Here is a 26,117-nt window from a genome sequence, read left to right on the forward strand (position 1 = left end):
ACAGCACATCAGAGCACCAGTGCAGGGCACGGGGGCATCGCACAAACCACTTGTTGAAGAGCTCCCCAAAAGGTAAAAAGTGTCTCTGTACTGTCAGGTAGCTGCCACATGGGTGCCAGAGTCCAAAACTTACCACCCAGATGTCACAAGCTTCAGCATGAGGCTGGCAAGAAGGACGTGAAGACTGAAGCACCAGCCTGTGTCTGAAACCTCTAACATTCACACTTACACAGCACAGAACAAACAACACCAAGCACTTAGAGCACCAATATATGAGATTGAAGTGAACAGTGAGACCTCAAAAACAGATGTCAGAAGTAGCCAGGAGGTGATTCAGGAATTTCAGGAAGAGGGACAATACCCCAGGTCCCGTGTGCTCCACAGCAAGGGTGACCTAAATCCTGCAGCGAGCCCGTAGGTTCTGAACTCCACCGTGGCACTCCAGGCACTCCAGAGCAGCTTCTGATACATTTGCAGAAATTGAGGAGCTTGCTTAAGTATGCAAAGTATGTTTCATACAGTCTAGATATCAATCTTTTAATTTAATGGCAGTGAATTTTATTTTACACTATCCTTAGGTTATATACTCAACAACCCCAACCACTGCCAACATAACCTGTGCTAGCCCTGGCACAGGCAAGTAACACCAACTAGGCTTTGGGTTGTTTTTTAAAACCAAGTAACTCTCACATGCAAAGACTTCACCAAACCCACTGTGAAGAGGCCATTTATACAATCAATAAAACATACAAAAGAAAATCCATAGCCTGCCAATGTGAAAGGTATCAGAAGGCAGGAAAAATACGTGAAGCTGGCTTTTCCAGCTGACCAAGGAAAATAAAACTAGTTATCTCATGCACTGGTTTTGGCATATCATGCTCTGGAGAGGGTGGTATTTGGTGCTGTACAAAGGAAGAGCCACTATCAGGAGCAGCTCAGGAGAGGAGGAGGTGCTCCTGCACTGAGGACTGTGTTGTAATGCAGCAGCAGCACAGACAGGAGGGAGAATTATTATTAGAACAGCAAGTGGGCACAGTAAAGGGAGGAATACAGCTCCTGACATTGCCCTTTCCTAAGGGACTGCTCAGCTCCAAATGAACAACATAAATAAAAAGCAACCAGGAGCACATCCACAACAGGGACCTCTCCTTCCCTTTGATACTAGAAGTTACCACATGGATCCGTGCTCAGCTGCAGACAGACAGTTCTCCCAGTTTTGACAGCCCAACTATACCAGGAATATCACCTACTTAATTTCTTGTTCTCTGTTTGATGCTTTTTGCTTTCTGTCATACAAAAGAAACTGTTGGGCTGTTTTGCATGACAATTTCTCTTAAGTAACACATTAAAAAATGCTCTCCAGAGTCTGCAGAAGGAAACACTGAAACACTGGTTTAAAAGACTGTTAGAATAAGTCAGAAAATGGTGGCTTCCAGCAGAACTTATTATTCTCTCAACGATTTTGCCAACTCCTCAGGCCATACAAGGTAGAAAACCCGTGCTAGCCAAGCCCCACACTTGGTGTGCCAAGTTCTTCCCTACAAGTTCTCAGAACACACAATTCCAGGTTTGCTTAATGCAATACCTTATTGGATTTTACAAATTCATCCCATTGCAGGAACCAGGGTAGCAGAGCTTCACAGACACCCCAGAGGATGGCTGAAGCTGGAGCTGAAGGGCAGGGGAGGAGGGATATGGGACAGGAACAGAGGTTTCATGGTGCTGGCCAGTATTTTTAAAGTCAGATGTCACTTACATCACACACGTCTCCACTTCCCTGTGGTTTGCTGTCTTTTGGCTAAGGTTTTCCAGGCTTAGCTGGAAGGGAAAAAGAGTGCTGAAGTTAATGGTATGCACTCCCCACCGGCCCTGCCCTGGGATTCAGGGCTGCAGAGCAAAGCAAGCTCTGGGTCAGGGAAATCAGGCTGACAGTGCAAGTCCAGCATGGATATGTTCAGTAAGTGCATTACATCCTCTTACATTTGCTACATAGCCAGGATCACTGTAAGCTGCCATTCAGCTGCGTGCTGGAAGGGGAAGGTCAGTTCTCCCCACCCAATGTGTACAAGCAAATAAAACCTCACAGACTAAAGGTGCAGCTGTGGTGTGACCAGAGGGCTCAGTGGGCAGGAGGATGTCAGGGGTCTGGAAGTTCATATATCAGTGAGGACAGGTAGAATCAGGAGCAGTTTCCTGAAACTGCACAGCAGTTGGCTGAACGGGGCACCTCAGCCTCCTGACAGAGCACTTGTCCAACCCAACTGCCTTTTTTTAAGCCATCATTACTTCTCAGTTATGTAATCTTGACTGGTTTTCAAATGCTTCCCACTCCCCGCTTAGAGGCACAAGTGGTAACCAAAAACCAAAAGCAAACACACTTTGTTCATCTGTCTTGTTGATACAGGATTTCCCCCAAACGAAGATTTCCTAGAACTGCCCTCTACAGAAACCAGTGGTGGAAAACACACCCCAGTCTATCAGGATTGTAAAGCTGTCAAACCTTGAGTCAGAGACCAGCTCTCTTTCCACTTTTCATCCTGACACATCTCCCACAGCATCACTGCCAAAAGGGGATGCGACACAAAGCCAGATGCCCAGCTGGTATCTATTTCTTATTTGAAAATTAACAGCAGATAAAACTAAGCCCCTGATCGTTCATACACAAAGCCTGGAACCATCATGCCTCAAAACTCTATCAAAAACCAGCTGATCCTACTTTCACCACGCAGGATGCCTACCTTGGCTTCCTGTTTGCCTGTCCTTTTCTTCTGCAGACTGCCACACTCATGTTTCCTTTCAACGCTATACTGTACGTTTTGGGAAAACCATCTGTGTGTTTCCATGTGATCTGCTCAGAGTGCTAGTCCTGACAGAGCCTCAGACAACACAAAATGCATTAGAAACCAAATTCATTCCTCTTACCAGAATATCTAACTCTCCATCAAGAGCCACTGTCCTAAAGTTCCCAGGACACCACTCAGTTCTACCCAGGAAACACTGAAATAAATAATTAGCAATTCCCCCAGACAGGCACTGAAAACCTCACAGCCTGCTGGAGTCAGGAATTTAGAGGGAATGTCAATGAGCAGTTACACATCAAACCATTTCTTTAGAAAATGTAGGCAAAGGGAGGGGGGGGGGAAGATTTCTTTATTACTCCAAGGTTTTTAGTAGAATTTGGAACCAATCACAGACATTCCTCACCCCAACCACTGTTCACCTCAGGGCATGTCTGCACTGCAGTGGCTGCAGCTCTTCCAGACACATCCAGCTCCTTTTCCAGCAGCTTGCTGGATGCTGCGGGAGCCATCTGGGAGCAGCCTGAGCCCACACCTGAGCTCCTGGCAAGGCTCAGTCCCAGGGGACAGCAATGCCCAGGGCTAGCTCACAGAATAACCACAGTGTTTGTGTCTCAGCTCTGCTCAGTGCTCTGTGGACATGCACAGGGACTGCACAAGGAAAAGGACATGGCCTGGGCTTTGGGGACACTTTTGTCTGAATGCCACAATGATAAGCAATTTTAACTTAAGAAACAGAAACAAGTAGCTGTTGCATTTAACTGATAATGCTGGTCAAACCATCTTCTCTCTGCCTGAATGTTTGCTTACTTCAAAGAGCACTAAAGAGAAATGAATTACAAGGGTGAAAGCCTGATTTCATATACAAATTACAGCATGGCTGACAAAATCACCTGCAAATGCAATTAGGTCTAGCAACTACCTCCTATTGGGAATTCTCCAAGAACCTGGTTTTCCTACTAGAGTACACATTTTTACAGCAAACTTACAAAAAGACTGCTACCTCTGCAGATTAGGCAAGAGGGAAGTAATTTTAAAAAAATTATAAAAACACCAAAAGCCCAGTGAGCCTGTGCAGAACACACCCACTCTCCAGGGCCAGCAGTCACTCCTGCAGGGACAGGGAGCCTGGTCCCACATCGACCTGGATTGATCCTTCCCTTCACATCCCAACAAACCCAGCTCTGCCCTGCACAGGGAAAGCTCCCACTGCCCTGGGGCTCCACATGTTCTGAGGGGCTGGCAGATGTTTCCTACAACACAACAGCTTTCTTCTGTTGTCCTTCCCTTTAACAGATGAACTAAACACATCACGCCACTCCAACTTCTTTTGAATTTTGTGAAAATTCCTCACTAGGTAATCTTCAGGACCTTTCTCCCTTGAGCAACAACAGTTACATCAGACAAGGGATTTAAAAGCTGCTTGGAGTAGAAGAAAAAAGAGGAAGCCTAATGGTGCAATTGCATTTCTAAAAAAGGGAAAGGAGTGGGCAGGGGGTAAATAAGAAAACCAGGTAAACCCAGGCACACACATTCCCCAGCTGGACACTGCTGTGGCCAGGGGAAGCGGCAGGGAGCAGGCACACACAGTTACACAAGAACTGTTATACAAGTTGCATAAATTTTATTACTGCAAACTGAAAGTTTACTACTCTCACACAAACGTATAATTCCTTCCTCAGCACATCAGGAGATGAGATCTGCAAACAGCCTCACAATCAGACCTCAGAGTTAAGGGGAGCTGCCACCTCTGCATTACCTGTGACATGTCAGCAAGAACAGCCTCATGACTTCCTGCAGGAAAATAGGCAACACCACAAATGCAACTCCATTCAGAGTCAAATGAGTCAGAAAATACAACATGCAGTGTCAATCCCATTATTTTAACTTCAAGTAAGTGCTTCGTCTGTAGAATCAGGCTTTTCACATGTGTCAGATGTCTTTAAAAATCCTTTTACTGTTTAGAAGCACACCTGTCTGTATCCAGAACTGCAGCTTTGGCATCTTTTCTCTCAGAAAAATGCGGAGGTGCTCATTAACATCATGCCATGGAAACCGTGTAGTCCCTTCCTGCCTCCTACACTGAGATCATGGAAGCCACACCTCACCAGCAGACTCCTCTGAATTCACTCTGAACACAAGAGACATGATCTCACCATGGGATGCACGTGGCCTTCAATCGCCTTCAGAACACAAAACTTTTGCTTCTCTTCTTTATGTTTCTGCCACTGACAATTTGTTCCACCTTTGTCTGTTCTGCGCCCTCTGTGATCCCTCTTTCACTGCAGTTCACGACCTTTTGTGTATAGGATGAACAAAGGGCACAGGCTAAAAATGTCATCACAGTTGGGCCTCTGCTCTTCTACTGACTTCACTGGTTTGCTATTAAAAATAGGCTCAAGCTCAAAGTCAAACCAAAGAAGAATTTCTGGGTCATCATAGTCTAGGAATCTCCAGAAGATGGTGCAGAAGCAATGTGGAAGAGGACACAAGTGTTTCTTTTCATCCAAATTCAAATCATGAATCTGTCGTGGTGTCTGCATACCACCTACATGGTATTTAGCAGTCATTTGCTTTGTACGAAAGAGCAAGAGAAAAAAACTACCAGGCTGGCCCACTCTTGGCAGGGGTGGGAGGGTAGAAGGGAGACAGAAAAACACCATCAGCTGTGGCAGTGAGCTGTGTGTATTTACATTTCACAGGCTGAACTGTTCAGTGGTTTATTTACACACAATGTTCTTGGAGCAGCTAAAATGCCAGTTGTGTTTTATCTCGATTTTGTGGCAATGCACAAAAGCCACAGAATCACAGGAAGAGTCTGCTAATGGAGAGATGAACCCCCTACATCTGCAAAGCACATAAGCCACTGTGAGAAAGGAGGGAGATTTTTGAGGCACAAGCACAACAAGGGCTGAAATGCATTAGTTATGACAAGACACCAAAATACAACCCAGGGACTGGAAAGCAACGACCCAGTCACAATGCAACAGCTCGTGCTGCAGGGATTGCACATCCCAGGGTAATCCCGAGAGCCAAAATCCACGGCAAGGCACGGCAGCCTCGGGTCCCTGCGGCTGCCCCTCCATGTTAGAGTGAGGAGGGAATTGCAGTCAGCTCCATTTTATGCACATTTGATGGCAAGACGCCAACACAACTGTTGACTGAGCCAAATCTGGGCCCCCTTGAACTAAGCCGTCACCTAAAGCGGGGCGGAAAAGCACATGCCTCTCGCCTTCCCAGCAGCCAAGTTCCTGAAAAGCATCCCAGTTACAAGAAAGATTTTTCTTTATTTCCTCTGACAACAACTGATGGTTTAACTCTCTCATTAATTTGAAATGGAACAGCTAAGATGAAGCTGCATCGTACAGCAATGGGATGGAGAGGCTTCCTTCCAGCGAGCCAAATGATTTTCTGGCTGGCCCAAGTGGCAGCTAAGGCCAGTGCCCGATCTGGAGGGCAGCTATCGTCACACTCTGCAGCCTGTTCCCATCCTCGGCCAAGGTGCCAATGGCTGCCTTCCAACTGGAACTGTATTCTGACAAAAGGGAACACAGGACAAGCTTGGGAAAGCTTTCTGATCCCTTCAGTTCACTTCTTCCTCCAGACCAGTGCTTGGTGGGAGCTGCCAGCACATTTGGGAATTGCATGGAGAGCACCATCGCTCTGGGAATTAACCTTCCTGAGCAGGTACTGCTCCTGAGCCGTGCCTCTGCCTCACAGCAGAGAAATCCCTCTGCTGACTTCTGCTTTAATTATATTTTAAAAACTCAGCTTCTAGTCTGTGCTCCATTATATTAATAGCAATAATTAAAAATACTTCAAACAACAAGTCCTCTAAACCTGCAGCTCCATCCAGGCTTTCTGGCATTGCACACTTCCTTCCCTGACTGACATCCTCAGGGAACCAGATTGATGGTTATTCTTTTCTATCCCTGCTGCAGGGCTGTGCTGTGTTCTCTCAGCACATGTAAGCTGCAAGGTAATATTTGTGTTGGCAACTTCCTTACATACTTTACAGAACCAGACCTCCATCTGACCCTCAGTGCAGCTCCCACACACAACTTGGTCCACTCCTTTGAACTGCAACACATGCTCCATACCATACCTCTGTCTCCAGCCTGTTTATACACATCTTGTACAGAGCTTTTGAGCTTCAACAGTGCACCTTAGCTACAAAAGCCAAACCTGCAGAGTGTCCTTATGCAAGAACACCAAACAAAAGTATTACAAAATCTGCATTTACAGGTCCTGGCTGTGCTTCTCCCAAGATCGCTCCAATGAAAGCAATAATTTTTATGAAAAAATGAGAACTGTGTAAAGTTCTCTGTAAAAAGACATCAACATCCAGGGTTTTATGGTCAGAATCCAATAGTTGTACTGTAGTTTAGGGGGCTAGTGGGGGTGTTGGAGGGTTTTGTTTAATATTTGTTCCATTTCAGGTTTTTAGGCAGTAACACCACCTCAGGCAAGACTTTCACACCAGAGATCTTCCTTCCTTACCCAAAGCACAACAAGCAGAATAAAAGATAAGCCAACAAACGTGTTCAGATAATCCAATGAATTCCCATTATCCATCTGTGCCGCAGCAGATCATCAACAACTCCATTTAACGCCAACAGAGCTAAAGCAGAATAAAAGTGATGCAAGAAGAGGGGAGATGAGAGTGGCACACGGCAGCGAGGCAGCTGCAGTGCGAGCAGGGGCCTGTGCAGAGCATCATGTGATGACAGGAGCAGCAGCCGCCGGAGAGCTGCAGCCCCCTGGCTCCCACCTCCCCAAATCCGAGCCCTTTCAAGGCCATGGGCACCACCACCTGATTCCAGCGCAGAACTGACATGGGCTAGAAGCTTCTGGATGTTTTGAACCATTACACTCTGTTTTTATTACTTCCCTCCAAAAAACAAAACAGGGACACAGAAATGATTAACAATGAGCTTCGTGTTCCTGCTGCTGGAATGCACTTTCAGCATCTTTATCACTTGTAGATCAACTTTCTCAAAAGAGCACAATGAGTGCAGAACACAGGATCGTTCTTACACGTAGAGCAAAGCCCAAATAGACATCAGTTGTGATAAAATATCCCCTGGTTTGTAAGGGACATGGATTGCCAACTGAATTTTGATACTGTATTGCAGCTACACTTCAAGACAAAACAATTATCACATTATCCTTTGTAGCATAACAAAATATTCCCTCTCTCCATATAGTTCCTGTGAATGGTTTGTCTATTTCCTGCAGTAAAGGACCTGGCCATCACATTCGTGACTGCCTGTATTGCTCTGGCAGCCCAGAATGACTGGAGAATAATGCTCTCTGCTCCTAGTGAAGTGACTCACTCTTTCATTTAACATAAATCGTGGTCCAATTTATCCAAACGTCTTGAATGAGACTGTATTAATCTGATTTGAAAATGAAGCCTCTTTTCTCTACACACACAATCCCCAGCAGGGCACCAGGCTCCTGAAGTGCTTCCTCCAGGGACAGCACAACCATCACACCGCGGGTTCAGGTGGGGTGAGGAGACCCCAGGCAGGAACTGCATCTGCAAATCCCACAGCAAGACCCATGCCAGGATGATTTTTCACGATTTGCAAAGACTGCTACCAGCACAGCAGTCCCTGTGCCCGCAGGAGCAGTGGGAAGCACACGCATGCTGGGAGACTCACTCACATTTTAGTCTTCATGTGGTCCCACAGCGCTCCTTTGCATTAGCTTGGACAAGATGCCACAAATTACAGGTTGCATTTGGATAGCTCATGCAAAATCTAATTTTTTTTTTTTTTATATTAAGGGCTCCATTTTGCAGGTTGGAAACTAGAAGTGCTTGGCCCAGACATAGCCAAAGCATAGAAGCTTGGAGGATGGTTATTAAATGACAGACACGCAACTCAGACATTGATGCAAACACGTCCTATTCTGTGGTGGGAGATTAGATCTGGAGCTGAAAACCTGCAGTCTTATGGATATTTTTATAGGGCAAGAAATTTGAGGGGATGACACAACATAACAACCATCCAGCTTCTGTCCCCAAGGGCATCTCACGTCACCTATTGTCCAAAACACCTCTCCGTACAAAAAAAAAATAATTGGTGACAAGGGAACTGCTGCGATAGAAGTTTAAAATCAGAACAAACCCATGATGATTCCATCAAACCGGCAGCTTGGACATCCAGCACGGCACAGACTGCTCCCATAAAATCCTGCCACACGCCATCCCAATGGGCTCGCTGGCCGCGGCCGAACGCCGCTACCTGTCACCGGCGTGCCCACGGCCACAGCCTCGCCCGCCGCCACCGGGAGGGGAGCGCGGGCAACGGAGAAGTTAATGAAGAGGGGCTCGTTTGGGCAATTACCGCAGCTACGCCGCCAGCCCAGGCCTAAGCGTTAGACGTGTCACATCGCGTTCCTGCTCTCCGTCAGCAGCAAACGCAGCGGCGAGCACGGCCCCGTGCCGCCGCCGGGCCTCGGCAGCTCCCGCCCCCGCCGCCCCTCTCCGCGGCACCGGGCACCGGGAACGGCCCCGCCGCGCCGCCCGGGGATGCTCCGCGCCGCCCCGGCCGCACCTGCCGCCTCACCTGGGCTCTTCCGCCGGGCCCGGAGCTCTACGGGGGCGAGACCGCGGTGAGGGGCGCGCCGCCGCCGGGCCTGCCCCGAGGCGCCCGCAGCCGCCGCTGCTCCCGCCCGCCGCCGCCGCCCCGCCCGCGTCCGCCCGCGCCGCCGCTCCGCCCCTCGCACCTGGAGGCCGGGCCGGAGCGGGGCAGGCGCTGCCGGACGGTCCCGTTCACCGTCCGCACCCGCCGGTCCCGACCACGGTCCCGGTCCGGGCGCGGCCGCAGCGCCGCCGAGGTTCGGGGAGCGCGGCTGCCGCCTCGCGCCGGTCCGCGCCGGCCGGCCCCGCCCCCGTGCGCTCCTATTTGCCGAGCGCCCAGGCTAACGGCGAGACAGCGTTCTGATTGGCTGCACCGGCCGTCAGTCAAGAGGCTCCGCCCACCCCGCGCTCTGCCGGTGAGGCGCGGCGGCTGCTTGGATACGGCGGCGGCAGCGCCGCGGGGAGAGAGACCGGCACGTCTGTCTGTGTGTCTGTCTGTCCGTCCGTCCGTCCGTCCGTCCGTCCCGCGCGGCCACCTGCGCCACGGCCCTGCCTCTGCCCCGCGGTGCCGCGGCGGCCGCTCCCGCCCCGCCCGCCATCACGTCCCCATCACTGCTGGTGTAAGAGTGCCGCACCTCGGCCAGCTCGGGAACACCGGCTGCGCTCTGACCGGGCTCCGGCGGCCGAGAGCGGGCGGGGGCGTCAGCCGCAGCAGCGAGCGCTCCCGCGGGGCTGCAGCCCCAGAGCCCGGGGCCGGCCGTGCCTCCCGCCCTCCCTGTCAGCGCCCCGGCCGCAACCACCGTGCATCCCGCGGGGGGCGAGCGGCGCGCAGGCTCCTCCCCCCGCCCAGCGCGCCTTGGTACGGTCCGGCCGCGGCACCGCCCCTGTCCCTGCCCTGCTTCCGCCCTTCCGCCCCGCGCCGCGCGCTGCCCGCCATGGTGAGAAAGCTGGGCCGCGGGACGCGAATCCGCCGGCATCCCGCGGGACCGGCACCCGGGATCCGCCGGCATCCTGCGGGAACGGCACCCGCGGGACTGGCACCCGGGATCCGCCGGCACACGCGGGAGCGGCACCCGGGATCCGCCGGCGTCTCCCGGGACCGGCACCCGCGGGAACGGCACCCGGGATCCGCCGGCATCCGGGCTCGGCAACCCGGGAATCCCCCCTATCCCACCGGGCCCGGGAATGCCGGCAGTCCGCCCACATCGCACCGGGCCCTGGGCCCGTGTGTTGGCGCTGCGGGGGCTGAGGGCGGGCGCGATGCGGGCCCGGGGCTCGGGCGGGGGTACTGACGGCCTGTCCGCCGCCCGCAGGCCAAGATCAAGGCCCGAGACCTGCGCGGGAAGAAGAAGGAGGAGCTGCTGAAGCAGCTGGAGGATCTGAAGGTGGAGCTGTCGCAGCTGCGCGTGGCCAAAGTGACCGGCGGGGCCGCCTCCAAGCTGTCCAAGATGTGAGTGGGGCTGGAGGCGAGGGGAGCTGGGCAGGGCCGCTGAGCCCCGGGTGCGCCGTGTCTGAGAGCTGCTCTCGCAGGCTGTGGTTGTGTGCTGTTAAAAAAAAAAAAAAAAAAAAAACAAACCACAAAACAAAATAAAACACCGGCGTGGCGGGGGAGCAATCTCAGCAGGCCTGGGGCCGGTCCGCGTGTCTCTGCTCAGAGGTGTTGGGCGGAGGTGAATCGTGCGCTGCCGGTGTTTGCTGTAGTGTACCGCGGTGTAGGGGGTCCGGAGCACACGTGGTTTCTGTACCCCGGGTTTGATCCATGCAGCTCGTCCTGCACGGTGTCCTGAGCTCCCTCTCTTTCCCCCTGCAGCCGTGTGGTGCGCAAATCCATTGCCAGAGTGCTGACTGTCATCAACCAGACACAGAAGGAGAACTTGAGGAAGTTCTACAAGGTAAGGACAAACATCTTCCGTAAGCGGCCTTTACAGTGTTGTTGCTCACAATTACAACGTTCCTGGGAAGGATTGCTATTTAAAAGCTTAAAACTCAGTAGAAAACTATAACTTATATTCAGTTTAAAGTTCTCTGGTTGCGTTCTAAGTATTAGTGCAAAAATTCTGCAAGGTTGGTGTGAGTCTGCTTTTGCAGGAGAGTCCTCTGGCAGCACCCCTGCTGTTGGGTAGGAGTGAACTAGCTGAGAGATGTAGCTTGCAGAAATGCCAATGCTCTTTTAAAGTTAATAATCTCAGAGGTGACCAAGAAATTCTTTATTTAATAAGGTTCTGTAATTTTTAGAATATCACTCACTAGAGTTTTAATTTGATCATATTGGGTGAAGAAAAAAGATCTTTTCAAGAGGTGCTGGATAACAGACTTGTAAGGTGAGGCATTACTTAAAACTGAGTCAGAGCTGCTGCAAAAGCTGCCATCCACTCATGTTTCCCAGCGGAGAGGAGGTCTCCTGAGCTTCCAGGCTGTAATGATAGTCCCAAGGAAACGAGGCTCAGACAGTGGTGCTGTGGCAGGACACAGCTGGGAGCAGTGTCTGAGCTCAGCTGCTGTGTGTCTTTGCAAACAGGGCAAGAAGTACAAGCCCCTGGATCTGCGGCCCAAGAAAACTCGGGCCATGCGGCGCAGGCTCAACAAGCACGAGGAGAACCTGAAGACCAAGAAGCAGCAGCGAAAGGAGCGTCTGTACCCAGCCAGGAAATTCGCCATCAAGGCATAGCCCTGAGCACCTGCAGCTCAGGGCCAGGGGCTGGGGATGGCTCATTAAATGGAGTTTGGTTTGGAAGTGTCACTGGTGGTTTCTTTGGTAGTGGTGGGTAAAGAGGCCATAAAGGAGTCATCAGCTTAATGGAGGGAAATGGGAGGATTCACAGAAAGTGTTTGAACTGTGGCTGCTAATGAAAATACAGACCTGGCAGTTTATTTTCCTCTGAGGAACAGGCAGTGATTGGGTACGGATCTGCGAGGCTGGTTCAACGAGACATGTAAGAAGTATTTAACCTGAGACTGATGTAAAATGGAAGCTTTTCACAAATGTTGTTGGTCAGTCAATATTTATCACTATTTGTCACAGTTTAAAGTTTTATCTTGTGCCAGTATTTAAATGTTGGTAGGAATAATTTAATTAGCTGAGGGGTTTTGTAGGACTTGATGGACACTTTTCAGCACTTAGTGTTCAGATCCCTGGGCAGTTCATAGATCCCGAGAACTCCCTGAGTGGGGAGAGTTTCAGACCAGCTGTTCTCTGTGTAGGTTTGGGTGCTGCTGGAGACACATGAGCTTGGTGTTAGAAAGGTCTGAGCTCCAAGGGTGGCACCACTGGACTCCAGGGCATCTGTGGCCTCACAATTCCACACTTCTTTCTACCTGCCAAGCACAGCATGGGTTAAATGGTTTGTCCTTGTCCCCCATGGAGTTCCTGTGGCACTCAGAGATGGAGTTGCAATTCCAAAAGCCTTTTTTGGTCCTGAGTGAAGAGTTCCACAGTGCTGCTGGAGCGTGAGGGCTGCAGCACTCATGGTTTGAGTTAGTGCAGCCAATGCATTCGAACATAAAAAACTCTACCCATCAGGGAGTTCCTAGATTGGATCCAGATTCTATTTAGGAAAAATATGTTAATTCTGCTTCCTCAATTAAGGATTTTTAAACCTCAAGCTAGTTTTATCCAGAGAGGCCTAATCACGTGTGGTGCAGGGACTTTCCCCTACATGGTGGCGTTGTGAGGGGTGGCTGCACTGTGGTGTCACCCGCCTGTGCCATGGCTTTGTTTGGAGCCCGGGCTGGATGGGACGTGTCTGGCAGCGAGAGGAGCGGGGCTGGGGCTGGCACAGCGCTGGGCCAGGCTGCCAGAGCGTGCCGTGGGACGGCGAGCTGCGTGTGGGAACCGGCTCCTTGGCTTGGCCCGCGTTCCCAGGAAGGCAGGCAGGGTTACAGAGGGCTGTGTCTCCATGGCTGAGTGTCCTGCCGTGCCAGCAGAGCTGCTCCAGCACGAGGTTGAGCTGCTTGCCCTGCACAGGCAGCTCCCAGGAGCAGGAGCAGCCCTGGAGGATCCCAGATCTGCACACCCGTCCCAGAGCCTGATGCCAGAAGGAGACAGGAGAGGGGCTGGTCGCCTGTGCTGGGATTGGGGCAGGCTGGGGCAGGTGGCTGCTGCCAGATCCTACCTGGCTGCATTTGGGCTTCACTGGAGAGGTGTGTGCCCTGTGCTGCTCCAGCAGCGTGGCTGAGAGGAGCCTGGCAGCTCTGCCAGCATTCCTGACAACACAGCAAAGCAAACACGGCGTGAACTCTGCACTGCAGAGACTGGTGGCAGTGTCAGGGTGTGCTCCAGGGTGTCACCTTCCGCCCAGGCTCAAGAGCAGCTGCATTGCTGAGAGGATCTGGTGTCTCAAGGGTCCAATCCATACAGATCACTGGTGTTCCAATCAGTAACAAGAGTGTGGGAAACACAAAAATGGGGGAAATCCCCAATTAAGCAGGCACTGAATGTCCAGGAGCCATCCCAATGCTGAAGAGGGAGGAAGTACTGGAGAGTAGCTCAGGCTTCAGTTTGTGCACAGCCCACAGCAGCCATTTGAGGAGGTGAACGTGTTTCTGGCACTGCACTAAATCCTGGGGCTGAATTACTCCATCCTCCTATCATAGCTGTGTACAAAACCGACCAGTCCGGCCCTTCCATCACAGCTGCCCTGTGCTGTTACAGGAGACATCCTGCAGACAAGCAGACCTTTAAGTGACCAGGAACAGACTGTTTGAGAGGAGACAGAGGTGAAGTGATGAGCTTCCTTCAGGGCACAGGTGGAGAACACTCCTGTTCCTGCTGTGAGAGCAAGGCAGAGCCTGTCCTGACTGGGGGCTCCGGTGGTCTGTGCTGGTTCCCACTTTATCAGCCACCCCCAGAGACTGCCCATGCTGCCCCAGCTCCCTGGGGAGCCACTGCTGTCAGGGCTGAGTGAACACCCTCCAGCCTTGCTGGTCCCCAGAGGGAGCAACTGGCCAGTGGCAGGAACCCCCAGCTAAGGGCCACGCACTCCCCAGAGCATCCCAGTGTCTCTGAGGGGACTGCACAGTGTGTGCCCTGTGCCCCTGCAGGCTATGTGGCCCTGTCCCCCTCTGGCTGTCCCCACACGGCGCTGCCTGGCCGTGGGGTGGGTTGTGGGACCCGCCGTGCTGCAGCACTGACCCCACACAGCTGCCTGGGTTTAACACCGGTGTTTGCAGAACCTCGGAACCTCCACTGTTTATTTGCTCCTTGTAACTGAAGATGTTCCCTCAGCACTGGAGAGGTTTCCTGGGAGAAGACGTTCTTCAACAAATAAATAATTTCTCGAGCGGGGATGACGATGGAGGAGCAGCTGCTGGCTGGCTCAGGGCACGGCCCAGGGCTGGTGCTGCTGCAGAGGGAGCCCTGGCCCTGTGCCCTGGCACTCATCCAATAGGACCAGATGTTTGTGCCCAGCACAGCAGGACCGGCCCGGAGCGGATGGTGTCTGTGGGAGCTGGCAGCACCCAACCCTGGACCCAATTCTGCATCTAGGCAGGGCCTGGGGGCTGGAGAGGAGGGGCTGCAGAGGGGGCAGAGGGAGATGTGAGTAATATAATCACAGGGTCTTCTAGGATGGAAAAAACCCTCAAGATTGAGTCTAACTGTAAACCAAATATTGCTGAGGAAAGCCTAGGATCCACCTCCCTTGGCTGGTGTTTGCTGTGATGGACACAACCCCCAGGTCTCCTAAAACTTCTGGCATTGCTCCTGTCACCTTCCTCCTCCAGCACAGTCCTCGGCTGCTGCCCTGAGCGCTACCCCAGGGCTGCCCTGTTTCTGCACACAGTGGGAAGTGTGGGCAGCGGGACATGGAGGGACATCCTAAGTGCTTTGTGGGGTAGGGAACTTGGGAACGACCACCTGGGCACATCCCAGTGCCCTCAGCTGTGCCATGCCCAGCACAGGTGTGCTGGATGAGCTGGCCCTGCATGGCTGCGTGCGAGCAGCGTGTCTGGTACATCTGGTGACCACAAGCCCCAGGCTGTGAGGCCTGGCAGGAAAATGCCGTGTCCTGCTGGTCTCATGGACAGCCTTGGTCTGCCCAGGGCCCTGAATGCCCGTTTTGTTGGCCAGTCTGGGGGAGGACTTGCCCCCAGACCGCCCTGGTGCTGCTGCTCCATGAATACGGGCAGTGTGTGGATGCCGGCGCTGCGCTGCCTTGGGTGCTCCCGGGCAAAGGTGGCCCAGGGCTCCCGGGGCTGGGGGCTGTTGCTGCCGGGCTCCTGGCTCCCAGCCAGCCTGGCTGTGCTCTGTGGGGAGATGGAGAATGCTCCTGCATCGGGCTGAGCCGAGCCCAGCCATGAGAGCCCCTGCTCCCTGACGTGCCGTGGGTGCTGCCAGGGAAGAGGTGTTTGCAGGTGCACCCTGCCACCCCCAGGGGCTGCCATGGCAAGGTCGGGGTGCTGTGGAGCTGGTGGTGTAAGCCTGGGAAAGATTTCTGTTTCCACTGGTGAGTGAGTCAGCGGCGGCACCGCCAAGGCCTGCAGCTCCCCTCCCTTCCCTCCGGCCGCCGCCACCGCCCACCACCCGCTGCCCAGCCCTTCCCCACAGCTGCTCGGGGTCGGCAGCCTTGGCACCTGTGTCCCCACATCACACCACATCCCTGCACCTCCCTGCATCTCCTGGAGACTGACCAGAGGCCCTGGTGGCACCAATGTTCTCCTATCAAACACATCCCTGCATGGGCGGGGGCACAGCATGAGGGCTGTGGTGTTAGCACTGAGCCTTCTGCTCCCCGGGGGTGACCTGGGGGCTACTGGCATGGCTGGACACCATGTCCCAAGCACAGCCCTCTGCTGTGCCCCAACAGCTGAGCTGCAAGGGATCCAGGCAGAGGCAGCTCCTGGGGTGCAACAAGAACTGAAGTTTTGGTGCAGCCTCAGTGGGTGCCAACAGACTACAGCCATGGACAGGCTCTGGCCAGGATGTCACCTGCCCTCTGTACATGCCGCCCATCCAAAGACTGGCCACCCCTGGCTCACCTCAGCTGAGACAGCTCAGCACTGGGGCAGCCCCATGGGGAGAGCAGGACGCCAGCCTGGGCAGCAGGGCCAGGAAGGAGGCAAAACCACCACAAACAAACCAGCCCAGCCAGTAACTGAGAAGGAGGTGGGGGGGATCAGGGCTCACTTCCCAGCTGCACTGAGGACAGGAGGAGATTTTGGGAGCAAGGGCTGTGGCAGCAGAGCCACCTGCCCAGATGGCCTCAGCTGCCCTTCCCCAGGCGCCACATCGCTGTCATGGGGGCTTCAAGCACCACAGCCCCCCAACATCCCTGCCTCAAGCTTCATTTGCTGCTTGCTGCTGAACTGAGAGATTTTAATCTTTTAATCACGTTATGAGCCGAGGTGGTGCCGGCCACGCACAGGAGGAATGTCTGGAAGTCAGCAGCGCCTGTCGCAGCGGGAGCCCATCCTGCCCCCACCCACTGTCCCCACTGTGTGCTGCTCAGGGACCCCTGTCCTCCCCAGCCCGGCTTGTCCTGCGACTGGAACTGGGACCGGGGCAGAACGTGGGACAGAGACCAGGACCAGCCATCGGGAACCCGTGCCAGAACAAGGATCAGCTCACAAAGAGCTGCTGTGACTGCGACTCCCCGCCACAGCCCAAAGGACCCAACACAACGTCGTGCTCTGACCATGTGGGTTTCATTCCTCCCTTCCCATGTTTTCTGACCGAGGGGAGCGGAGGGGTGTCCACAGCCCAGCCCAGCACGGAGCCACGGCAGCCCCTGCGGAAGAACAACAAAGCCCTGGAATTAGAGATGTGCTGGGAGTTTACTTTACCACAAAAAAATGTCAGAAATCCGTATTGTTTGTACAGGGATTTGCTGGGGATCGCTAGATAAAAGCCTGGCAGGGACCCAGTCGGGGGGAAAAGTCGGCCGGCTCCTTTCTGGTGGCGAGGACCCACGGCCAAGAGGGGGTGCAGTGCATGGCCAGGGGGGCTCGGGGCAGGGCAGGGACAGGGACAGGGGCAGGGACAGGGACAGGGGCAGACAGGAGCAGGGGCGGCCGGTGCTGCCGTAAGCCAGAGGAGAACCCTGGAGCAGCGTGGGGCCCGGAGACGGGATGCCAGGCTGCCCCGCGCCTGGCACCGGCTTCAGGTCTCCGCAGTGGGAAGGAAACCTTTCCACATGCAGGGACACGGCCGGTGGCAGCTCCGTGGCCGGCAGTCAGTGCGTGCGGGGCCGGCAGGACCGAGGAGACAGGAGCGGGAGGGCGCTGGGAGCGGGGGCTGCTCTCACCCGGGGCCCCCCCGGCAGCTCCGCGCTTGCTAAATTCTGCAGCAGCGCCAGGGCAGCTGCTCCCCGTGCCCACGCTCAGCTGCTCCGGCTCCCGGCGGCTCTGGGGCTGCAGCTCAGCCTGGACAATGCCAAAGCTTTTCCCCAGGGCAGGGGCTGCGCCGGGACCCTCCCGCCTCTGCAGTGCCGTGGCACCGTGCTGGTGCTGCTGGAGGAACGCCGGGTGTGCAGATGTGCCTGCAAGGTGTGCGACAGCTGTGACACTCCTGGGCACTCCTGGCCGTGGAAGTCGGGTCAGTGGGCAAGGATGGCGAGGGACAGGGACAGTGAGGGATGGGGATGGTGAGCGCCCAGCCTGCCCACACCTCCGTGCCCAGATTCAGAACAAATGACAACACACGCAGCCCACTCTCACATCTCTTATGTTTTAATACTGTTCATGTCTAAAATGACCAAAACCAAGCCAAGCGCTCGCAGCCCTTGCTCTGCCTCACTTGGAGAGTGAGAGGCCCAGGGGCTGCCCTGTGCAGTGCTGGGTGCAGGCAGGTGTGCAGGCAGGTGTGCAGGTGAGTGTGCAGGTGGATGTGCAGGTGGATGTGCGGGCAGGACACTCTGGACAGGCTTCTCCACGCTTGCTGCCAAAGGGGACTTGCACAGCTCCAGTGAATGCATTTAAATAACAAACTCATGATCAGCAAAAGCAAAGGCATCTTAACCACATTTCCTAAAATAGCGACTGGCACCTGTTGCTGGTGCCTGGCAGTGAGGGGGCCCGCCCGCCCCACGGGGCCAGGCCATGGGGCTGTCCCGGCACTGGCACCGCTGGCAGCTGGCACCGATGGCACACACAGTCCTGGGGAGCATGGCTGGGCTGGGGGCAGTGCAGGAGGTGCCCAGTGCACTGCTGCAGGGGGGGCACTGCCAGCAGTGGCAGAGGGACACGGGGCTGGGCTCCCCTCTGTGTCCCTGGGAAGGCCATGCTGGCCCAGCTGTCATGGCTCCAGGGCCACCTTGTCACAGGGGTGTCTGCTGGGGGCTGCTCTTACACGCTCCCCCTGCCCTGCAGCACAGTGGGCACGGTGCGGGTGATGGCCATAGCAGATGGGGAAGGTTTTGGGGTGGAAGCCAGGCTCTTGGCACAGCCCTGGCTGGAGCTGGGTGCCAGGGCCAGGCTGCGTCAGGGTGCCCCAGCCAGGCACGGCGCAGTGCAGGGTGCAGGAGTGCAGTGGGACCCGCCCGGGCACTCAGACCACAAAGCGGAGCCCGTACGTCATCTGATGGCCGTTGTCCCAGGCATAGAGCACCTTCTCCTTGGGGTTGTAGTCGACCTGCGTGGTGAAGGAGTACTGGTTGAGGAAGGGCAGCCGGAGCTCTGCCTCTGTGTCTGTGTGTGTGTCAAAGGCATAGGAGATCTGCCCTTCTTTCTGGCTGTAGGTGTCCACAGCATAGAGGATGCCACAGATGATGAAGCAGTTCCCGTAGGTGTTGCGCTTCAGCCCCGTCTTCCAGGTGGTTTCCTTGCGCACCGAGAGGTCCACGGGGTCAAGTCGGCTGAGGATGATCACCTCCTGCTGTGAGTAGTCATAGTCCACCGAGGGGTAGATGACCCAGAGCCCGCTCTCATCCACAGCAAAGTCAATGTCTGAGTGGCCCCTCCACTTCCAGGGCGTTGTGTCCTCGTACACCACGTCGTGGAGCTGTGCCCAGCCTGCCACGTACCGCTCCTTCAGGTCATACTTGATGATGTTCTTGGTGAAGGCACGGTTGTAGTAGAAGGCCCCTCTGTACACCACGTGCCCGGTGCCAATCCAGTTGTAGGGCAGCTTGTAGAGGTTGCTCCAGCGGCCTATGAGTGTGTGGGAGAGCTGTTGGGACCCTCCACAGCATTGGGATCCCATGCACAATGGCCAGAGCATGCTGGCAGCAGCACGGGACTTGTATCCCCCTTGGTGCCCTCTGGATGCTGCCCACTGCCCCAGGGCCCAGCCCAGCTGGTGTCACACAGCACTGGACACCCACCTAGGAGCAGCCAGGGCCCCTGTGCCCACTCACCCTGCTTGAAGCTGTCGAGGCTCCTGAACTCCACCAGGCTGTTCCCGTAGTAGTAGTTGGTGACATAAATGCGGTCATCCTTGGCTGCTGGGTCCTTCATCCAGGCCCCCTCGTTGCGCCCATAGCTGTGGTGCTCCGTGGGGGGCTCCACTGACTCGATGGTGCCTTCGCACTCCGCCTCCTTTACTGGGTACCCAGGGGGAGGAAGAGGAAGGCTTATCCCTGCTTCAGGCAGCTGAGTTCTCATCCTCCCCCGTGGCACATTACTGCTGGCTTAGCTTGGCCAGGGGCACTCGGGAGCACAGGGTGGTGCCCTCTCCCAGCTCACCCACCTCTGTTTGGGGTTTCGGGGTCCCCGGCGCTGTCGGCCCCCTGCCCGGGCGCGGGGCCGGGGGGGCTGCGGGCGGTGCTGGGCGCAGCCGTGGTGCTGGGCACGGTGCTCTCTGTCTGCACAACACCTTGGGCTGGGGTGCCCTCAGCTGAGGGTGGCGGGAGACCCCTGTCCTCTTGCTGCTCTGACACAACTGCCCCTTTCACAGGGCCCTCTGTGGGGGGACAAGCCGGGGGTCAGTGTTTGCAGGGGCAGGCCCTGGCCCTCCACCCCAGTGGAGATTTCCTCCCAGCCCCCATCCCAGCCCTGTCCCTGACTCACCGTGGCTGCCGGCCGGACCCTCGGCCGCTCCCACCTGCCCGACCTTGTAGTACGTGATGCCCCGGACCACAGTCTGCTGGTGTGCCAGGGGCTTGGGCTTGGCTGTGGGCTGGGAACCCGCCCTGGCCTTGCTGTTCTCCTTTTTGGGCTTTTCAGGCTTCAGCGGCTTCTCCTTGGGCGCTCGGGGGCTGGCCCTGTCCCCCAGTGCCTTGCGGGTGCTGGGGAACCGCCCTGCCTCCTTCTCTCGGCCGCCCGTCGTGTCCTGGGGGCACAGCCTGGTCAGACCCCCTTCCCTCCCTCCTCTTCCCTGCCACCACAGTGCCAGGCAGTGGGCACAGGCTCCAGCCCAGGGGTTACCCCAATACACCCACCACAAGCCTGGGGGAGCTTGGCAGCCCCCACTGTTCCTTCATGGGGCTGGGTCCTGGGTACCTGCGCCTTGGGGTATTGTGCCTTGCTCTCGGGGATGGCAGCCGCATCCTTCTGCAGCAGCTGGTAGCCCAGGTTGGAGATCTCCTTCTTGATGCTGATCATGATGTCAGAGTAGTTCTCATAGCGTTTCATCTGGTCAGTGAGGTGCTGGACGCTCTCCTTCATGAAGTCATTCTCCCTGCTCAGGTTGGTCTTGATGGTCTGCAGGAGAGGAGAGGCTGGATCCCCATTCTGGGAGCTCATGGACAGTCCTGAGCTGTGCAGTGGGGAGCACCGTGGGGATGGTGCTGCTGGAGCTCGCTCACCTCCTCCAGCGTGTTCATCTGTGCCACCACCTTGTTGATGTAGGAGTGCACCTTCATCAGGTCCATGCTGTACAGCGTTCCCTCAAGCAGGTCCACCATGGACTGCAGCTGCAGAGGGTGGCAGAGATGGGGCCTGGGGTGAGGGCACAGGGCAGAGGACACAGGACACAGGGTACAGGGCACGGCTGTGAAGCTTGCGGGGGGGGTCTGGCCCCCATTCCCACCACACCACAGATACCTTGAAGAGCTCAGGGGCCTGTTTCTTCAGCTTCTCCATCTTCCACTCGTTCTCACAGGGGTTGAGTGAGGAGGGGGGCGCGGTGCAGGAGCACTTGCAGTCGGCCCCCGAGCTGACCGTCTCCACAGTGTAGAAATCCTCCACGCGCGCGCTGCCGTTCCTGACGCGGCTGCAGGCGTCCTTGCTCAGCGGCCGCAGGATGCACTTGCAGCGGCAGTCGGAGCCCTCCGAGGTCATCCGGACCTGGTCCACATCACCCAGAGCCTGCAGGACACGTGATGAGCCTGGTGTCCCACCCGGGACACCATCACAGCCAACTCACTCATTGCTGCTTGCCCAGAGATCTCCCACTGCCCCTGGGGCTTGTGGTGGTGCCCCAAAGAGTGTGAGGCATTGTCTAGTGCAGAGCACCCTGTCCCACTGCTCTGCACCCAGGCTGACAGGGATGAAGCCCAGGGAGCTGCTCACCCCTGCAGCCATCAGTGTTTTGTGGCCTAGGTGCTTCTGTCTCATTTTCCAGCCTCCAGCATGAGCTCTGTGGGCAGGGATGGTGGCAAGAAGACCCAGCAGTGCCTCTGTGCCCCACTGCATGGCTCCAAGCCCACACAGAGCTCCTTGTTCCTGGTGACACGCAGCCACCTCAGGGTGAGTTCGGCCCCTCAGTCTGCAGCAATGGCCCCAGGCACTCGCTCAAGGACTCCCTTGTTTCCACACATGGCCCTGATTCACGCTACAGAGCCCAGGGTGCTTTTCGGCTGGTTTAGCTCATTTCTTCCGTTGTGCTCAGGGGAGCTGAGCCCCTCTCACCCCATGACACTGGCTATGCACCCATGGGGACCCCTGGCATGCTAGGCCACTCTGGGTGTCCCATGTGCAGGGATGAGCCTGCTCCGAGCACCCGGGAGGGTGGGGGAGCAGGGAGAGTCAGTGCGGTGACCCCGGAGGGAGAGGGCTCTGCCCATAGGGACTCTGACTCATTCTGGGAAACAGAACGGTGGCAGAGCTGGGAAACAAGTTGAGCTCTGGCTCCCGGTTCTCCCCGGAACACAGCAGAGCACAGCGCGGCGTGGGAAAGGGCAGAGGCCCCGGGGTCCATCTCCTGCCTGCAGCCAGCACCCATGGCCACGCAGGGACCCTCCTTCCTTCCAGCAGGGCTGCTGGCACTGGGACAGGGGCTCTCCCTGAGCTGGGCACAGACCCCCAGCTCCTCACAGCCCACATGGGCCAGATGCTTCCTCCCCTTTCTGAAGGGCTGCAAAACTTCACCCATTTTGCATTTCAAAAAAGCCTCCATCGTTCAAAGAGAAACCAGGTCCTGCTGGCTGAAGGGAAACACCAGGAAGCCAAAGGGCTGTAAATTGAGCAGAATCTAATCAAGCTCTCAGCAGGGAGCGGGGCAGGGACCCCCTCCCCAAACACCACCTCGCCAGGCTCGCACGTCCCCAGGCTCCCTGACCTCCCCCATGGCCAGGCCGGCACTTGTGCAAACAGGCAGGATTCACAGCCCAGCCCCTCTCCAGAGCCAGCAGCAGCTGGAGCTGCTGTCCTGGCCATGAGCAGTGTCCATCTGTCTGCACAGCGCTGCTGGAGCTCCTGGTGCACACACAGCCCTGTGGGAATCCCATGCAAGATCCTGTGTGCCCCACTGGAGGCCCACTTCAGTTCCAAGCTGGGTTCCCCCATTCCTGCCAGCACCACGAGCACCAGGCATCACTGAAGGTGCCACTGCTGCAGCACAGCCTGACCCCCAGCACATGCTGTGACCCCACCTGCTCCCAGCACCTTCTGCAGGGCAGGGCTCGTTCCTGTGGGAGCAGTGACCATGGGCTGTGCATCCCCTGCCGGCCCTGGCACGCTGCGGTGGGAGGCACATGCTGAGCGTGGGCTGAGCAGGCGGGGGCCCAGAGCAGTGAATCCATCAGAGTGGTCACAGCAGCGGTGACACTGCACAGTGTGGAGGTGTCCTAAGCACAGAACCTCTCCCACGGCATGAAGGGCCAGCCCCTCCCCAGACACCCACCCAGGCAAACGCGCTGTGGGTGTCTCTGCACCGTGCATCTCTCCACCTTCAGTGGGGCCGTAACACTAAACCTTGCTCTGCCGTTCGCCAGCTGCCCTAAACAGGAACTACATGCTCTATTTATACAGAAAGGCCCATAAGCAAGGAAGTATTAAAAAACAGGCTCCCACGTGGGGACACTCCGTGAGGATCACCCAGGGCAGCACATTGGCTGTACATCCTCTGTCAGACCGTGCCTGGCTGTACCCAACTCTGAAGGGACAGCCACAGCAGGGCACACACAGACCCTCTCCCCAACAGCACAGCTGGTTGGGGACCTGGGTGCAGAAGGCAGCCCCTGCTGCTCTGCTTTCTCCAGGTGGGAAACTGTGAGCTCCCCAAGAATCCTGCATGGGGAGCTGATTCTTTCCCTGGATGCCCCCACCCACTGCAGACCCCAGGGTGCTGGCAGGTGGCTGCTGCCTCTCCTCCCAAGCAGGCCCCGGTTCCATGGGGCTGCACACCCACGGCTGGTGTGGGAGAGTGTCCCTGCACTTTGCTGAGGGTTTCCTCACTGCAAGTTTTATGAGCTGGGTAATTTTCCCAGTTTCCGGGACCTCTTGCAAGAGCATCCATGTAAGCACAGAGTTTGTGACATTATTTGGAGAAAGCGGGACCTTTGACAATGACCCTTGGCCAGCTTTTAAGCTGTCCTGTGGCTGCTGCCAGAGGACTCGTCTCGGAGGAAAACACGCTGTGTTGATAAGCTGCTGCACCACACGCCTCTGGCACAGCTGCTGGGAGGCATGTCCCTGTCACGGGAGGGAAACCATGTCACCCTCCTCTTCCTCCTCCTCCCAGGCTTGGCACAAGGTGTCGAACATGTCCTGCAGCTGAGTTAGAACGGTGCTGGCAGGGCTGGGCCGTGGCTGACGGCGGCCAGGCCCCGGCCGCTGGCGCTGCTCGGGCGTCCCGTGTTGGTCACGGGGACACAGCCATGCCAACGCTTGTGTGGCACACACGTGCCCACCGATGGGATCTCATCCAACGGCAAGAACGGAGAAAAAGCTCTGAGCACAGCAGGCAGCACCTGCGGGGAGGGAGGGATGGAGGATCACAGCACCTCGTGGATCACTGAGTGCTGCCAGCATCACCCCTGGCACCCCGCCGGGAACCCAAGCAGCAGGGCATTCCAGGCTTTGGATATCTGTTCCAAGCTAAGTGCTGCCGACAACAGCTGTGTTAGAGTCGTTTTCCACCAAATGTCTTGGAAAATCCCGTCTTTTTCACATTTGGTGATCCTAGCAGTAGCTGCTCCCACCACCATTCTTCCAGGCTGGGTCCCGGTGTCCCTGTTCCGGCCCCGCTGCGGCCACTGACCCCGTGGGAGACGTCTTCCAGCTGGAACCGAGCACTCCTGGACGCACGGGGGAGGCAGGCTCCCCCCGCTGCCCGGTCCCGCTCCTGCTCCTCACTCATCCCCGCGGGGGAAGGCTTGTCTGGGCTGTTCTCTCTGGCACAGAGTCGCTCACTGCAGCGCCCATCGAGGCAGCGCCGGGCTTGGGCACCTTCCAGCCTCTCGAAGCCGCCCGGAGCCCACTGCCCGGGTCATTGCCAGCGCCGAACCCCGCCGCGATGGGAGCACCGGCACCGAGCACCGGCACCGAGCCCCAGCCCTGCCCGGGACCCGCGCCCCCGCCGCTCCGGCCGGGCACAGAGAGCAGCGACCGCCGGGACACCGCACGGACGGGGCTGCCCCCGCCCGCTGCCGACCCCCGCCGTGATCGCTCCCGGCCGCGATCGCGATCCCGGTCCCGACCCCAGTCGGTGCCGGTGCCGGTCCGGCCCGTCCTTACCGTGGCGGCGCCGCGCACCGCGGCCAGCGCCGGGAGCAGGAGCGCGGGGAGCAGCAGCGCCCGCATGGCGAGAGCGGCGGTCACCGCCCGCACCGAGCGCCCGCTCCGCCCGTCCGTCCCGGCCCGCCCCGCCCCGTCCCGCCGGCGGCACCGCGGGGGCGGCGCGTTCCCCCCGGGTGGAGCCGGCCGTGCCCGCCTCGGGGCTGCCGCCGCACCGGGGCTGCCCCGTGCCCCGTCCCGTGTCCCTCCCCGGGCGGGCCGATCCCCTCCTCTGAGGGGGCGGTGTCCCCGGGCCGGACCCTCGCCGGGGCTGCGCGGTTTCCCCGGGCTATGCCCCGTGCCCGGTTCCCGGTTTCCCCGGGCTGTGCCCCGTGCCCGGTGCCCGGCTCCCCTCTCGCGGTGCCCGTGCCCCGTGCCCGGCTCTCCTTTCGCGGTGCCCGTGCCCGGTGCCCGGCTCCCCTCTGGCGGTGCTCGGTGCCGCGGGCAGCGCTCGGGGCTCAGCCGGCGGGTGCCCCCTGCCGCCCCGCCGCTCCCGGTGCACCGGTGCTGGGGAGCCGGGGCGGGCCGGGGCTCGGAGCCCGCGGGGCGGGGCGGGCCTGGGGCTCGGGGCGGGCCGGGGGCGCGGCCGCCGGGGCCGGGCCGCGGCTCCCCGCGGGCGGCGCTCGGACTACGGCTCCCGTGGTGCCCCGGGGGGGCGGGGCGCGGCCGGCCCGGCCGAACGCGGCGCGGCCCTGGCTGTCAGCAGCGCCCGAGCGGCCATGGGGCAGCGCGGCCGCCGGGGCCGCTGAGACCGCCGAGCCCCGGCCCGGCCCGGCGCGGCCCCGGCGCCGCCATGGAGCTGGAGCCACCCGCCGAGCTCCCGGAGCCCCGCGCCGCCAGCAAGGGGCCGCCCCACAGCGGTGAGTGCAGCGCGGCGGGTCCGGGCGGGCCGGGGGCGCGGGGCCGGCGGTACCGGCGGC

At 57.4% G+C, this 26,117-nt stretch overlaps 4 protein-coding genes across 7 annotated transcripts in view; 2 read left to right on the plus strand and 2 right to left on the minus strand.

Moving 5' to 3' along the window:
* Positions 1–9,986, minus strand: part of SCAI (suppressor of cancer cell invasion) — a 30,829-nt gene extending 20,843 nt beyond the window's left edge. The window contains exons 1-2 of the mRNA XM_056505466.1: positions 9,790–9,986; positions 9,534–9,728 (exon numbers count right to left, since the gene is read on the minus strand). Coding sequence (XP_056361441.1) covers positions 9,534–9,728; positions 9,790–9,986 — 392 coding nt within the window. The remainder of the gene's footprint in view (positions 1–9,533; positions 9,729–9,789) is intronic.
* Positions 9,978–12,121, plus strand: RPL35 (ribosomal protein L35). 2 transcript variants are annotated; one of them, XM_056505005.1, is made up of 4 exons: positions 9,978–9,986; positions 10,700–10,837; positions 11,198–11,279; positions 11,906–12,121. In XM_056505005.1, coding segments are annotated over exons 1-4 (372 nt in total). In that variant the 5' UTR covers positions 9,978–9,984; the 3' UTR covers positions 12,056–12,121. The 2 variants fall into 2 exon arrangements, with proteins under 2 accessions (XP_056360980.1, XP_056360979.1); XM_056505004.1 differs by lacking the exon at positions 9,978–9,986 and adding an exon at positions 9,996–10,325 and having other exon boundaries at positions 10,701–10,837.
* A 5,912-nt stretch (positions 12,122–18,033) lies between these two features.
* OLFML2A (olfactomedin like 2A) lies at positions 18,034–25,293 on the minus strand. The gene is made up of 8 exons (XM_056504989.1): positions 25,159–25,293; positions 21,304–21,567; positions 21,066–21,173; positions 20,761–20,961; positions 20,329–20,590; positions 20,009–20,221; positions 19,677–19,862; positions 18,034–19,470 (listed from the first exon to the last, which is right to left on the minus strand). The coding sequence occupies exons 1-8, from the start codon at positions 25,222–25,224 to the stop codon at positions 18,869–18,871; spliced, it is 1,902 nt and encodes a 633-aa protein (XP_056360964.1). The 5' UTR covers positions 25,225–25,293; the 3' UTR covers positions 18,034–18,868.
* A 585-nt stretch (positions 25,294–25,878) lies between these two features.
* The window catches only part of NR6A1 (nuclear receptor subfamily 6 group A member 1), a 73,436-nt gene continuing 73,197 nt past the window's right edge, over positions 25,879–26,117 (plus strand). For all 3 annotated transcript variants that reach the window (XM_056504990.1, XM_056504991.1, XM_056504992.1), the window contains exon 1: positions 25,879–26,057. In XM_056504990.1, coding sequence (XP_056360965.1) covers positions 25,991–26,057 — 67 coding nt within the window. In that variant the 5' untranslated portion in view covers positions 25,879–25,990. The remainder of the gene's footprint in view (positions 26,058–26,117) is intronic.

The sequence above is a fragment of the Oenanthe melanoleuca genome, chromosome 17, assembly GCF_029582105.1.
Source record: "Oenanthe melanoleuca isolate GR-GAL-2019-014 chromosome 17, OMel1.0, whole genome shotgun sequence".
Taxonomy (NCBI): domain Eukaryota; kingdom Metazoa; phylum Chordata; class Aves; order Passeriformes; family Muscicapidae; genus Oenanthe; species Oenanthe melanoleuca.